The sequence below is a fragment of the Ovis aries genome, chromosome 24 (genome assembly GCF_016772045.2).
Source record: "Ovis aries strain OAR_USU_Benz2616 breed Rambouillet chromosome 24, ARS-UI_Ramb_v3.0, whole genome shotgun sequence".
Taxonomy (NCBI): Eukaryota; Metazoa; Chordata; class Mammalia; order Artiodactyla; family Bovidae; genus Ovis; species Ovis aries.
The window spans coordinates 1798028-1811458 of NC_056077.1; the positions used below are offsets into that span (position 1 = coordinate 1798028).

A 13431-nucleotide genomic window follows, 5' to 3' on the forward strand; every position below is an offset into this window, starting at 1 on the left:
AAATTACTCTTGTGTTTCCTTTCTCTGATTCACAGAAGAGGCTTTAAGAAGGTGAGTCCCTGTGGCTTGCTGCTCGGTGTCCCCTCCTGTCACTGCAGGGTACAGCCTGTCTGCCACCATGGCAGAGAAGGCAGAGGGCTCCCAGAGGGCAGCAGCTGTTTCCCTGGGGGCCTGGGGCGCTGACCATGTGTCGTGGCATGTGACCTCTGACCCTCTGTTGTCCCTCCACACTCAAGTGTATTTCTGTGTCTCCATCCCCGGCACTTGCTCCAAAAGCATCGTCCATGTGCCGAGTTGGCCAATGTCTCGGCCCGTTTCTGTCCCAGGCTCCAGAGACGAACACTGGCTCCACAGCCTCTGTGAGGCCCGCCCAGGAGGAGCAGTCAATGACGCCGCCAGGAAAAGTAGTGACCGTCAGCTCCCGCAGCCCGCGCTGCCCCCGAAACCAGGCTGCCCTCCGCCACAGCAAGGCCTTCTCGCCCAGCTCCGTACCTTGCTCCTCAGGTGAGGCTCGGATGGCCACATGCGGCGCTGGGCCTGCAGGGGCCTGGGGCTCCACTATGTTGGCCACAGGCTGGTGGATGGCGTGTGGGTAGAGAAATCACCACCACCTCACGGGGAGGGGAGAGCAGGGCCCAGTGCAAAAGCCCTGGGGTACTGTGTGGGAGCTGGCAGGAGATGTGGGGGACCCTGGCCAGTCTGTTCACCTTGGGGGATCTGTCTTCTGAGGTCACCAGGAGCCTCTGTGTCGTGCTGAACTGGTGGCTTAGAGCCTGAGGAGGGTTGGTTCTTCCTGGGTCTTAGAAAGGCTGCTTTTGTTTTCCTCTGAAATAATAGACTAGTGAGGCCTTCAGTTAAGGGATTCCCCACCAGCTGAACACAAATCTTGGAAAGCAAGACTGGCTTACCTGCTGGTCCACAGTTGTGTCTGGGAAGTAATTGTTCAGGGTCTTTTATTCGGTCATGTGGCACATAAAACCCCAGGAGAGACAAAACCCGTTTCCCTAAGGCATCAATTTGCTTACTGTTTTTTTTAGAAAAAAAAATACATCATCGTGACTGGCGTTGCTCACTCTGCATGCATTCTAAAGAGCGACGCTGGTGGAGGGTCAGGCCCCCTTCTCCTGCCATCCGTGTTTTCTCTTTCCCTCCTGGTGTTGGTCTTTCTCTGGCTGTGGCCCCCTGTGGGGCAGCCGCAGACTCTGAGCCCATTGTCCTCAGAGCAGAGGCACAGTCATCAGTTAAACCAGGGTGGTGCCAGCAGGTAGGCTGTATGGTCTTCGCCACCTTCTCTCTGGGCTTTAGTTTTATGATTCTGTGAACTCTTATTTATCCACATTTTTCCTTGATTGAGGATGCTTCTGGCCCAAGGCACCTGCAGTTCTAGAATCCTGACAGGCATTGGGAAGATACGATCTCTGGACTGTGTGTGTCAATTCAGCCTCACAGATTTGCAAATAACGAACAAAGAAAGGGAACGCGTCTCTTCCATGAAATAAGCTGCAGCAGCGGCTGTGATGAAAACAGTGAGCAGAGTCCCCCAAATGTTGTTCAGTTGCTCAGCCATGGCCGACTTTTGCGACCCCATGGACTGTAGCCCGCCGGGCTCTGTCCATGGCATTCTCTAGGCAAGAATACTGGAGTGGTTGACCATCTCCTTCAGGGGATCATCTGACTCAGAAATCGAAACCTCATCTCGAGTCTCCTGCATGGGCAGGTGATTCTTTTTTTTTTTTAGGTAGATTCTTTACTGCCATGCCATGTGGGAAGCCCGGAGTCCCCAAATAGTAGTTCATAAATATTTTGTTCTTCTACCTTTGGGTCTTTTTTCTGTATAATCAGACTAAGACCAAGAGGATCAGTGGACCGTGGTCCACAGCTTGCTGGTTGTAAATAAAGTTGTAAATAAAGTTTTATTTTATTTACACTGCCACTGGCTCACAGGTTGTCTGTGGCTGCTTTTGTGCTGAGTTCAGCAGAGACCGTGTGCTCAAGGCTGACTTCTTGTCTGGCTGTGTCCGGAGAGCATTTGCTGACCTCTGGTCTAGACTGGATGACTCGGAAGGTGCATCTGCCCTTCCACTGAGGTCAGCAGTGGTCAAGGAAAGCTCTGATGTGCTTACTTGGTGAGGACCAGAATTTCAGGGAGAGGAGGAGAAAAGCAGCTTCTTAGAGGACGGACGGACGGGAGATTCCTTTCTCGGACCGCAGATAGGGTCGGCAAGAGTTCCTTTCTGATTTTCTTCCTGGTGGACGCGCTTCTGCACTGGTGGTGGTGCTCGGGGAGCACTGCCGTCATCCCTTCTTCATCTCTAGGTCTGAGAAACCCTCCGAGGCCCCTCTTGGTGGCCAGTCCTGCCAGCACGGGCAGCAGCGACTCAGATGGTGGCCTTTTTGCTGTCCCAACAACGTTGCCGCCCAACAGCCGGCATGGAAAGCTCTTCTTTCCCAACAAGGAGACAGAGCTGACATTCCGGCAGCACCTGAGCTCCATCAGCGTAAGTGGGCTCCCCTTCCCCCACCCCACCCCTGGCTGCCAGGCCGCCCAGGTGCGGACAGGGCGCACTCAGCCCAGCACTGTCTCCCCACAGATGCAGTCGGACTTTTTCCTGCCAAAGCCCAGGAAGCTGCGGAACCGGCACCTGCGGAAGCCGTTGGTGGTCCAGGTCAGCACCCCGCCCACCTGCGCGCCTCCTTGAGGCCTGGCCCGTCCCGCTGGCCAGGCTGCTCAGAACAGGCTGGTGTCTTCCTGGGTCTCAGGTTTACAATGTGAAGTGGGGAGGTCCTTGCCCTTTCCTCTTCCTTATTAATAATTAGGATAGATAGAGTAGTCACAGCGATCGTAACTGTACCTAAAATAAAGGCAGTCTCAGCACAGCATGAAACTGCTTAGAAGAAAAGACAGAAAGTTCTAGGGATTTGGGTTCCAAGAATGTCTGAGATTGGACTATATTTGAGGCTCTCAGAACATCTATTTATAAACACGTCAGTGGAAGCAGTTGGCAAGGTTTATGGGTCGGCCAGAGGCCAGACCTCTCCTGGGCTCGTCGTCATGAAACTGGGAGCACCCATGGAGACCCACAGGGGAGAGCTGGGTGTGAGAGCCACAGGAGGAAGGGGGCGTTTTTATGTGGAGGTGACAGATGAGGGAGATGACGGTGAAAGAACTGTAGGCTTGGAAATGGGTGAATGTTTGTGGATTCATGCATAGTTCTCCTTTTACTAGATGCAGAAATCTGTTCCTGTTTTGGAATTCATTTATTTAGGAATGAGGGATTGCATCACAGACCTCAGAAAGGAAGATGTATTCCAAGTGCCCCATGTTTTTTGTGCACCCTGATATAACATTGGGGCATTTAATTTTTAGTGTATTTGGTTAAATACATAGACCCTCCACCCTGGACGAGCGAGCACACTTCCTGGCTTGGAGGACGCACTGCAGCCCAGCGTCACAGCCAGGACACCCTTGCCACCTGCCTGTGGCTATTTTGTATTGTTCGTCAACAGTTTTATTGATACTAAGGAAGCCTGCCCGTTTAAAGCTTACAGTTCAGGGTTTTAGTATGTTTGTGGGGTTATGCAGCCCCCTGCTGCATCATCCCAGAACCTTCTCATGCCCCAAACAGAACCCCGACCTGTTACCTGCACCGCTCCCTCCCAACCCTGGAGCCACTTCCTGTCTCTTGGGAGATGCCAGTTCTGAGCATTTCACGTAACTGGAATCTCAATTCATTTGTGGTTCCTTCACTTACCGATCTTTGTAGGTCTCGCTAGCACACGGCCCTGGCCCTTCAGCTCCCTGCTGTGCATGGCTGCTTTCACAGCGGCGGGGTGGACGCGAGTAGCCGCAACAGACACCACGGGGCCAGAGCCGCAGGCTGTCCTGTCTGGCCCTTTCAAAGAGGCTCAAGGCTAGCCAGGGATCCAGGGCCTCTCACCTCATGGACAGTCAGCACACCGGCTCAAGGCGCCGGGCAGAGCCCAGGGAGGTCCCCGTGTGCACCCAGAGCTGTCGCGCCTCCAGCCTCCCTGGCTGACACACTCTGTCAGCGTGTCACATCGACAGCTGGCAGCGTCAACGATGAGCCTGCTTCGCGTAGCCGGTGGTGGTCACTCTGCCTGTTTTCCCTCCACAGAGAACGCTGCTTCCGAGGCCATCCGAAAACCAGTCCCACAACGTCTGCTCCTTCTCCATCCTGTCGAATTCCTCCGTGACCGGTGGGCACCGTGGCTCCTCAGGAAGCTTTCCTTTCCTCGCAGCCCCGCCTTGGGGAATCACAGGCGTCTGTCCCCATGGCTCTCTGCGTTACCTTCCAGGCTTTCCTGGGTCCATTCTATCAACGCACTCGGGGTGCAGCTGCAGTGGGCAGTGGGCCCAGGCAGTGGTGTGGGCAGGCAGGTGTTTACTGCTGACCAGTGGTTTGCAGGCAGTTTCCTCCCCAGGTGGGCTCGCATGGCCTTGGACGGGGTGCTGTGCTCAGTTCACTTTAGAGAAGGGTCTCTTGTCCACCCTGTCCATGATGTCCTCAGGCGTTTAGTCAGGTACGTGAGTCCGTAGGGGCATGACTTACACTCCGTACTCCCTCAAGCTCAGAGGGGCCTCTGCTCTTTGAAGTGAATCTTATGCAGAGAGATTCCTTCAGTGAAGCACGTATTCCATGCTTTATCCTTTCGGTCTTCATTTCCCAAGACCCAGACAGCAGTCAATGGCTTTTTCTCACACCTGCTTTTCAATGGCAGAATGCCTGCCAGGAAGGATCCAGGTGGAAGAGACAGAATTTTGGCCCTAGGTCTGAGGCTCTGACCATCTCGGAGGAGCCTGTGACTCAGCTCAGGGAACAGCCACCCTTAAAGGGCTATTCCTGGGGGCGACAGCCAGGACCACAGCCATTCAGCAGCCCCCCGGAGGTGCAGCGATGCTGCTGTCATAGGCAACAGTGCTTTCTGCCCACTGGGGTCCTCTGTGACCGCTGACTTCCTCAGGATAGCAAGTGTTAGGACATTCAGTGGTTTCCAGCTCGGCTCAGCATTGTGGTTGGGACCGTGGCCGTGCAGGAGCCTGGTTGGGAAGGGGAGTGTGTGCAGCACTGCTGCGTGCCCAGCAGCTGTTGGCTTGTGCGGCTGATGTGTCTGCCTCCGCTCACATCCTCACAGGGAGAGGCTCCTTCCGGCCCGTCCAGTCCTCCCTGGCCAAGGCAGCTGTGTCCCGGCCGATCGTGCCCAAAGTCCTCCCCCCACAGGCCACGGGCCCTCTGGCCAGTAAGTCTGCGATTCTGCCTGACATGTACACGAGGCCTGCATGTGGGGGTCCCCTCCATGCGGGCATTGGGTGTCACGAGAGCAGAGCCTTGCATGTTGCTCCTTCTCCAGGTGCTATCGACCTAGCAGCTAAAAGTGCTGGCATCATCCCTGGGAGCCCCCTGCCAGTCCTGGACACAGACGGCTTGTCCGGCATCACCCCACTATCTTCAGATGAGGTGACAGTGGCTGTCACGGGGCCAGACTCCACCGGCCCCCACCAGAATGGAGACCCCCTCCCTGCTGTAGGGGTGAGTGTGTGTAGAGGGCTTCACCCAGCAGCCACCAGCTCCAGGGGTGGCACGTTAGGGTCCAGTCCCTGAGAGTCACAGCCACAGGCTGGTGGTGTAGGACTCCAGCTCTGCTCTGGAGGGAGGAGGTCACTGAACAGGGAGGCCAGGGCCTGAGTGAGGCCACATGGCGCAGTGGGCGAGCCGTGGGTGGAGGCAGAGTGGCTGACGAGCCCAGGACGCTCGGCCACTCGGGTGCTGCCTTGGCCCCTTGCTCTGCGGGCGGCCCCTTAGGACTGAAGCCCGCCCTGCCTGGGCACCACGAGCTCGACCTCTTGCTGTGGCGAGGTGGCTGTGCACTCTCATACGGTCTCCAGTGTGGGGCGGTGCGGGGGGCGCGCTCTGAGAGCAGCAGGCTTTCTTGCCCTCGGGAGTGGTTCTCATCCCTCATCTGTGCAGCTGGCCCGCACTCACCGGCGTCTTTCTTGTGTTGCTGTAGGCCGCAAGCGACCCATTCATCAGTGTCCCCTCGAGGCAGGAGCCAGTGGCTGATGGTTTCCAGGTAGAGTGTACTGCTGACTGCTGAGCAAAGTAGCTGCCCCACATCCCGGGGAGCGCCACGTCCCACCTCACGGTCCTGCTCGTGGGCCTGGACTTGCCCCCCGTGATGCCTGGTGCCCGTGCCTCGCTGCACCTGCCTCGATCATGCACGCATGGCTCCTGGCTCGGGCTGCCAACTTCCCTCTGCAAGCTGGCTGATCGAGGCGGTCCTTCAGGGACTTGAGTGTTCTGGGCTAGGGAGAAGAGTTCTCGGCTGGGGGTGGAAGCAGATCCAGGCCACGCTGGCCTGGCCCCTCAGCGCTGTGCTCCTCCAGGGTTTCTGGGGGTGGTGATTGCCTAGGGCTGTTTCCTGGTGGGAGAGTGTGTAGCGGCTGGGGTCTCTGCCTCTCTCGCTGTCCTCATCCTCAGTCACTGCTCTGCGGGGCCCGTTGTCTTTCATTCCTAGATAAGGCTTCCTGTTCCGTCATGTCTCAATAGTGCCTGTCTCCACAGAACCCACCCGTTCTCTCCTTGTCTGAGCTGTCCAAGGCCCCTGTCCACAATGGGCTCTCCACACCGCTGCCCCCATCAGAGGCCTCCAGCACCCGGCTCTCCCCGCCTAACGTCTCTGCCCTGCTGGACATCTCACTGCCCGGCCCACCTGAGGACGTGCTCTCACAGGGAGAGCCCGCCACACACATCAGTGACTCCATCATCGAGATTGCCATCAGCTCTGGCCAGTATGGTGAGCCACAGGCGCTGCTGCCAGCCTCCCAGACTCGGTTCCCTCGGAGAACTGACTGCCGCCTCTGGGCACCTCGTTGTCCAGCCCAGCTCTTCTTCTGGTCATTGAGCCTCTGCATCTTTGAGGCACCGCCAGCCTTGATGGGGACGGCACTGGCAGACAAGACCCTTGTGGGCGGGACCTGAGCCATGGTGGTCTGGAGTAACTGCCTGGGCTTTGGGATACAGAGGGGCTGATGTGGCGTCTCTGGCCTGGGGATCAGGCAGGCCATCTCCTCACCGGCTCTGAACTGGGGTGATGCCTGTTGGCTGGCAGATTCTAGGAGGGGTTGGGCTGGTACCTATGGGCTTTGGCTCCCCAGATCCTGGAGACAGTGCCATAGAAGGCCGTGTGGTTGGCACCTGGTGGTGGAGGCCAGCCGTGGATTCAGAGCTGAGTCAGCGGCTGGCAGCATGTCGTCATGGGCCAGTGACCAGCCCCTCTGAGCGTGTTCCCCTCCCCAGGGTGTCGGGGACACCAGACAGCTTGCAGGGCTGCTGTCGGCAGCAGCGAGAGGGCTCAGGTGCCACTTCATCACGGGCCGCCTCTGTTGTGCCCAGTGTCCGTGTCTGATGATGGGTGCATGTCCCTGCTGTTAGGGGGCCCTAGTGGGGTCCTGGGCCTCCCAGCTCAGCTGCGCATGCTGTGCTCCCTCAGCCATTCACCCTACATGGTGTCTGACCCCAAATTTTGGTCGACAGGTGAAGGAGTCCCTCTCTCTCCAGCAAAACTGAATGGCAGCGACAGTTCCAAGAGCCTGCCCTCCCCGTCCAGCAGCCCCCAGCCAGACTGGATCGCCTCTCCCACCCACGACCCCCAGTGGTGCCCTAGCGACCCCACGGACTCGTCACTCAGCAGCTTGTTTGGTGAGTCTGGGGGCACCGGGATGCACAGAGCTGACATCTGGACACCCCCGGCACTGGGTGCTCGTGTGTCGGGAAGGAGGTGTTAGGAGAAGACCTGCCAGCTTCCATCTCCTACCCAGAGGCACTCCCGTGGCAGGTCTGGGACCCGCATGCTTTGTATTTGTAGAGCGTGGCCAGGGTGTGCACCTGGCTCGGAGCAGGGCAGGCTGGACCATGGCAAGCCAGGCCAGTACCAGGGAGGGCACACCTGGCAGTCCAGAACAGATGGGGGCTCTGGTTTGGGTGGCACTGGCGGCCAGTCTTCCACAAGTTCTCTGCTCAGAAAGTCCCAGGGAGCAGTGTAGAGCCCACGTCAGAGGGAGGTCGCGAGCCTGGAGCACAAGCGCATGAGTGTACGTGGAGGCAGGGGTGCATGGCGACTCCCTGGGCTGCGGCGGGCCCTGCAGCACTCCTCAATGTGGTGGGCCCTGCAGCGCTCCCCAGTGGGGCAGGGCAGGTGCGGCCTGACGCCTCCAGCCAGGGCGCCGGGATGCCCCGGGGGGCCCAGGCCCAGTTGCTCAGGCCTCTCCCTCCTCCGTGCAGCGAGCTTCATCTCCCCGGAGAAGAGCCGGAAGATGCTGCCTACCCCTGTCGGGACCAGCAGCGGCACCTCCCTGCTGGGCCCCAGCCTGCTGGATGGGAACTCGCGAGACTCCTTTGTGTCCCGGTCCCTGGCCGACGTCGCTGAGGTGAGCTCCTGTCCTCACCCTGAGTCTGAGCACTGGCCCCCACCCCAGATTTGCCAGGCCCCTGTGCAGAGTGGGGCCTCTCAGGGGCCGGGCACTGCTGCAGGCCCTGAGCAGACTGGTCAGAGTCCCCATCCTCGCGGGGCCGACTGTCCGGTCCACCTGGGACCAGCTCTGCCCACAGGACCCCGTCCTGATCCTGGAGGCCCCGCTGTACACTTGGGTCTTCCCCTCAACTCTCTGCCTCACTCGCTGTCTCCTCCACCATCTTTGCTGATTCTTGAACAGCTGGCTGCTCCCACAGGGCCTCTGCACTTGTTGCCTCTTCTTGCAGGCAGGTTTCCCTCAGGTCTTTACAGGGCTCGCTCCCGCACTTCTGCGCACACCCTGCCTCAGAACACATGTGTCACACACACCCGTGCAAACTCCCTCGTCCACTTGCACCTCCTCCAGGCAGCCTTGCAGTAGAACCAAGCTGCTGCTCCCTCTCTGCCCCTCTGGCCACTGACCATCCTCCCAGAAGTCTCGTGTGGGTGGGGTTCTGCCACTCTGACCCGACTGCCGGGCAGTGGCACTTGTTCACAGAGTGAGGTTCACAGTGATGACCCTGAGGTTGTGCCTGGAGCTCAGGGCCGCATGATGTGGCTCCTGGGGGGACTCTAACCCTCACCGTGAGGGACGCGCACTGCAGTCCGGCCGTGGTGTCCAGCCACCTGCTGACAGGCCTCCCCGTCCCCACCCGCAGGTTGTGGACTCGCAGCTGGTGTGCATGATGAATGAGAACAGCGTCGACTACATCTCTCGCTTCAACGACCTGGCCCAGGAGCTGTCCATCGCCGAGCCCGGCCGCCGGGAGGCTCTGTTTGACGGTGGGGGAGGCGGCCCCCCAGTCACCGACCTGTCCCAGTGACGGTGCCTCGTGGTGGGGGCAGCTGGGGGATGCAAGAGCGGTGGACGGGGTTGGTGGTCCTCAAGTGTCCGGGGGAACTATCTTCAGATGGGAGGAAACGCAGGTCAAGTTGGGACTCCCTGGAGACAGTCTGAGCAGAGGCATTTCTGCACCCAGGACGTGTGACGCGCACACAGCCCCATCCTGCTGGCCAAGGAGAGGGGCCAGGACATGCAGAGTCCGGCAGGGCCAGCATCAGCTGTGGCTGTGGCTGTGGCGTTGAGCCCCCCGTGGCAGGGGCATGGGTCAGGGCCTGTACGGTGCCCATACTTCCACCTTGGCGGTTGTGTTGGATGTTTAGGGGTTTTCTCTTCAAAAGGAAGGAGCTTTGGGCCTGGCTTTCGTCGTTCTGGCTTGAGGAGCTGTGATTTCCTGCTCTCTGCAGGGAGGCTCCAGGCCGTTGCTGCTTTCTCTGCCAAACCCTTGCCATGCTCTGGTGGTCCTCTCTGCAGCCGGAGGACAGCTGGGTGTGGCCTGGCTCTGCCTGGTGGTGTCTGCACCGTGACACAGCAGACACTGTAGGGGACACTCCAGTCACAGGGCAGCAGAGGGTCCTGGGCAGTGTGGCAAGTGCCGTCTATCCAGAAACCCTGGTCCCACCTAGTGCTTCCCTCATCTGGGCTTTTGTCCTGACTGACTCAACAGGATGGGGAAGAGAATCATGTCTTCTGTGGGCTGTGTGGACTTCCTGCTAAGCTGGTCAGAAAATGTTTTTCTTGTATTTTAAGAACTAGACGTTGGAGACATTGGAAGAACAGGGCCCTGTTAAGTTGGTTTCTTTCCCGCACCCATCTGCAGGTTTCTTCTCGGTGACTGAGACATTGTTTCTCTCACTGGGGGGATCCCTGAGCACTCGTCTGACTACAGATTAGACCTTCCTGATGACCTTGGCTCTCTGACACCTTCCTCCCTGGCGTCTTGGACGGATGCCCTTTGCAGGGGAAGCTCTCTCTTCCTCTTGGTGACGTCAGTGCAGAGTATGCCCAAGTGCACATATACAGTCCTTTGCTTGCACTTTGCCTCATGGTCTCCTGTAGGGATCAGACATTGGGCACAGTCAGAGTGCGGTGAATCCACCTGCCTCTGGTGTGCTCCTTGCGCCGCCTTGGGTGACCAGCAGGGAGTCCAGTGTCCAAGTTTTCCCCAGTGGAGCTAACGGGGCTCCTCTGCCTTCTCGGCCTCAGTGGGCCTAAGGTGCAGACCGCCCTCCAGGCACACCCCTTGTGGGCAGGCGCCAGTGCTGTGGTGCTGGGCTCCCAACCCATCCACTGCCCACCCTCCACCTGGGAGCCTCAGTTAGTGTGGCTTCTTGAATCTGGCCCAGCCCACCCTTGTTTGTGTTTGTCCCTTCGCCTTCCCCCAGCTCGCTGTGGACCGGCAGCCTTCCCAGCCAGCCTGGCCTCTCTGGCTCCTCCCCTGCCCTTGAGACGAGTTGAGCCAGTATGCAAGGCAGAGCGGAGGGTCCTCGGCATGTGCCTGAGGAGGGGCCGCTTGATCCCACTGCCTCCCCAGCTCCCTCCTGCCTCTCGAGCTTTCCCAGGGCTCCGGCCTGTCAGGGGTCTCCCTCTTTCAGCTCTGGATCTGGGCACAGACATCAGAGGAAAAGCCTGTGTGGGCAGCTACTCTGGACTCTTTGAGTCCCAAGCCCCTGGAGGTCTGAAAGAAAGGGGCGTGGCACCACTTTGTGAGGGGAGACAGCAGTATTTGAGTCCACAGTCTCTCTAAATTAGCTTGTGTTTTGTGATCAGTGTATCAGCTTCCCGAAGTTAGCACCTTATCGAGCCAAACAAGATCAGGTCTGTCTCTGGGCACGCGACTGCTAGATCTACAGTGGGCGGGGCCGAGGTTAGGCCACTACCAGCTTTATCCTTTCCCCACTGTCTGGGACCAGCGATGCCAAGTCACGTTACTGCACCCATGGTGGGGCTAGTGCCCAGTGGCAGCATGCACCGCGCTGGGGACCATAGAGACCCCAGGCTGTTCGTCCATCAGGGGGTGCCCCGAGGCAGTCTGGTGGGGAGGTCGGTACCTGTCACCTAGTGATGTCTAGCATGAGGAAAGCCCTGGAGATTTGGATCAGCCTTTGTCAACCCTTCACTCAGCAGCACCTCCCGCCTGCGTCTCTAGCATAGACTCCTTGTGGGGGTAGCTGACTGGCCAGTGTCTGCAGTGGGGAGGTGAGTTGCTGAGGCGAGGATTGACTCTTCTCAACCTGTGAAGCTGACATGAATACAGAGAACACTGCTTCTCTAGCAACCAGACAGCTGTGTTTGTTTGCCATGATAAGGGAAAATGGTGTCATATGTAGCATTAACATGTTGGATGCATTTTCTCCCAGCCTAAATAATTCTATATGTACGCAGATAAGCAACTGTTACATTCAAGGCTGGGATTTTTCAAAAGACCCAAGTGGAGGAGCTTCCCACTTGCAGCATCTCCCTCTGCCTTTGCAGTGGAAGGTGTGATGGTCTCTGTCTGCACTCGCGGCTTCCTTTGTGTGTTGAAGTGTGTTGTGATTAAGACCAGGTCAGTCTCAGAAAAGCCTTTCTCTTATCACTGACGTCATCAGGGAATCTTTGCTGGCTCATCTCCCCTAAAGAGTGAGACTGAACAGCCCCCATCTCTAGGCAGTTGTTTTTGTCTTGATTCTTTATTGTGAATACTCAGTGATGAGCAGCCCATTCTTCAGAAGGTAACGAGGCCAGCTGAGGGTCCCCTGTGTCTCCTGGGTGTGGAGTACTTGCTCAGGGCGGAGGGATATTTGGAACTCTCATGGGCTGATCCACTCGCTTTCCTGCATCAGTCCTGTTCTCCATTCTGTACCGCAGCCTCATTGCTGGTGGTGTCTCTTCAGTTTAATAGCATCTTTAACTCCATCACACCGCGGAATCTAAACATGTGCAAAGAAAGGAGATGGAATAAAAAACACTTGAAACAAATGGGAGAAGGAAACTGGCAGTTGCTTTTTCTTTTTCACGTTGAAATCTATCCCAGGTGCATTTAGGAGGAAACATGGCACTTTTGTCCTAAAAAAAGAAAAACCCAGAGCAGATCTTCCCTGGCTGTCAGACAGGCCCCTAACCCTGCAGTACCTTGCATGTCGCGCGAGGGGGGCAGGTCCTGGAAGCACTACAGCCGCCCACCCTGCGCTTCTGTAGCAGGGTAGCCTGCTCCCAGGCTTCTGGGAAGCAGAGGTTAGTGCTGTTTCTTCTAATAATCGTTAAGCCATATCATCTAAAGTTTTCGGCTTGTTTGAGATGTGAATTTGTTTTATAGATTATAAATACACAGTGTGTATAAAGCAGAATGCCTGTCCTTCCTGATTATTTTTTGTACCATATTGTAAATTATATTATTTATTCTTTACCAATTTGGGGAATAAAAGGTGTTTGGTTATTTAATATAATAAACAAAAGCTGTTAAACTTCTTATGTTTAAATTTCCAGTTGAACTTGTAAATCTGTTTTTATTATTGTGCATAAATACAATACTAATACTTGGTCTAATAAGTACTGTTTCTGCTTTTTTCTTTTTAACTGTGCACTCTGCAAACAGCCCAAGTGGCCATCATCCGGTGTGATCTCAGAGGAATCGATGGACTGTCTACAGTGTAATTTAGAAACAACACCGCTGAATGTATTGTATTTTATTTTTTTCCAACTAGTTATCAGCTGCGCGCTTTAATTCCTTGCTTCCCGTTTCTTAGTGTTCTTGCCCCCACGACGTGCAGGACAGAGGAACTGCTGTTCCATTTTCTTTAGCCACGTAGTCACGTGCCATTGACAGACTCTCGAAAACCAGGATTCTCGGGATAGTCTGGACCGTGCTCGTCGCCTCTCGACGCTGGCCTTACGGGTTGTGTTGGCCGTCGGGCTGGAGGCCGCCTGGTGCTGCGGGGAGTATTGGCAAGGTGCCCGGATAGCCTCCGACCCCGCCCACCTCAGGGAGCGGGGAGGGCCATCCCCTTCGGCTTGCTATCCAGTGGCGGCGTCCGGCCCCGTGAGCGACATCTACTTTCACCAATCGTCTGCGTGTCTGG

At 57.0% G+C, this 13431-nt stretch overlaps 1 protein-coding gene across 3 annotated transcripts in view; it reads left to right on the top strand.

Annotated features, from left to right (window-relative positions):
* CRAMP1 (cramped chromatin regulator homolog 1) overlaps positions 1-12901 on the top strand; it is a 44659-nt gene extending 31758 nt beyond the window's left edge. For 2 of the 3 annotated variants that reach the window (XM_015104011.4, XM_060406260.1), the window contains exons 11-21: positions 327-504; positions 2317-2498; positions 2592-2666; positions 4137-4218; positions 5155-5259; positions 5371-5549; positions 6028-6090; positions 6582-6813; positions 7554-7718; positions 8301-8446; positions 9189-12901. In XM_015104011.4, coding sequence (XP_014959497.3) covers positions 327-504; positions 2317-2498; positions 2592-2666; positions 4137-4218; positions 5155-5259; positions 5371-5549; positions 6028-6090; positions 6582-6813; positions 7554-7718; positions 8301-8446; positions 9189-9353 — 1572 coding nt within the window. In that variant the 3' untranslated portion in view covers positions 9354-12901. The remainder of the gene's footprint in view (positions 1-326; positions 505-2316; positions 2499-2591; positions 2667-4136; positions 4219-5154; positions 5260-5370; positions 5550-6027; positions 6091-6581; positions 6814-7553; positions 7719-8300; positions 8447-9188) is intronic. The other variant, XM_042240103.2, reaches the window with a different exon arrangement.
* Positions 12902-13431: the final 530 nt, after the last annotated feature.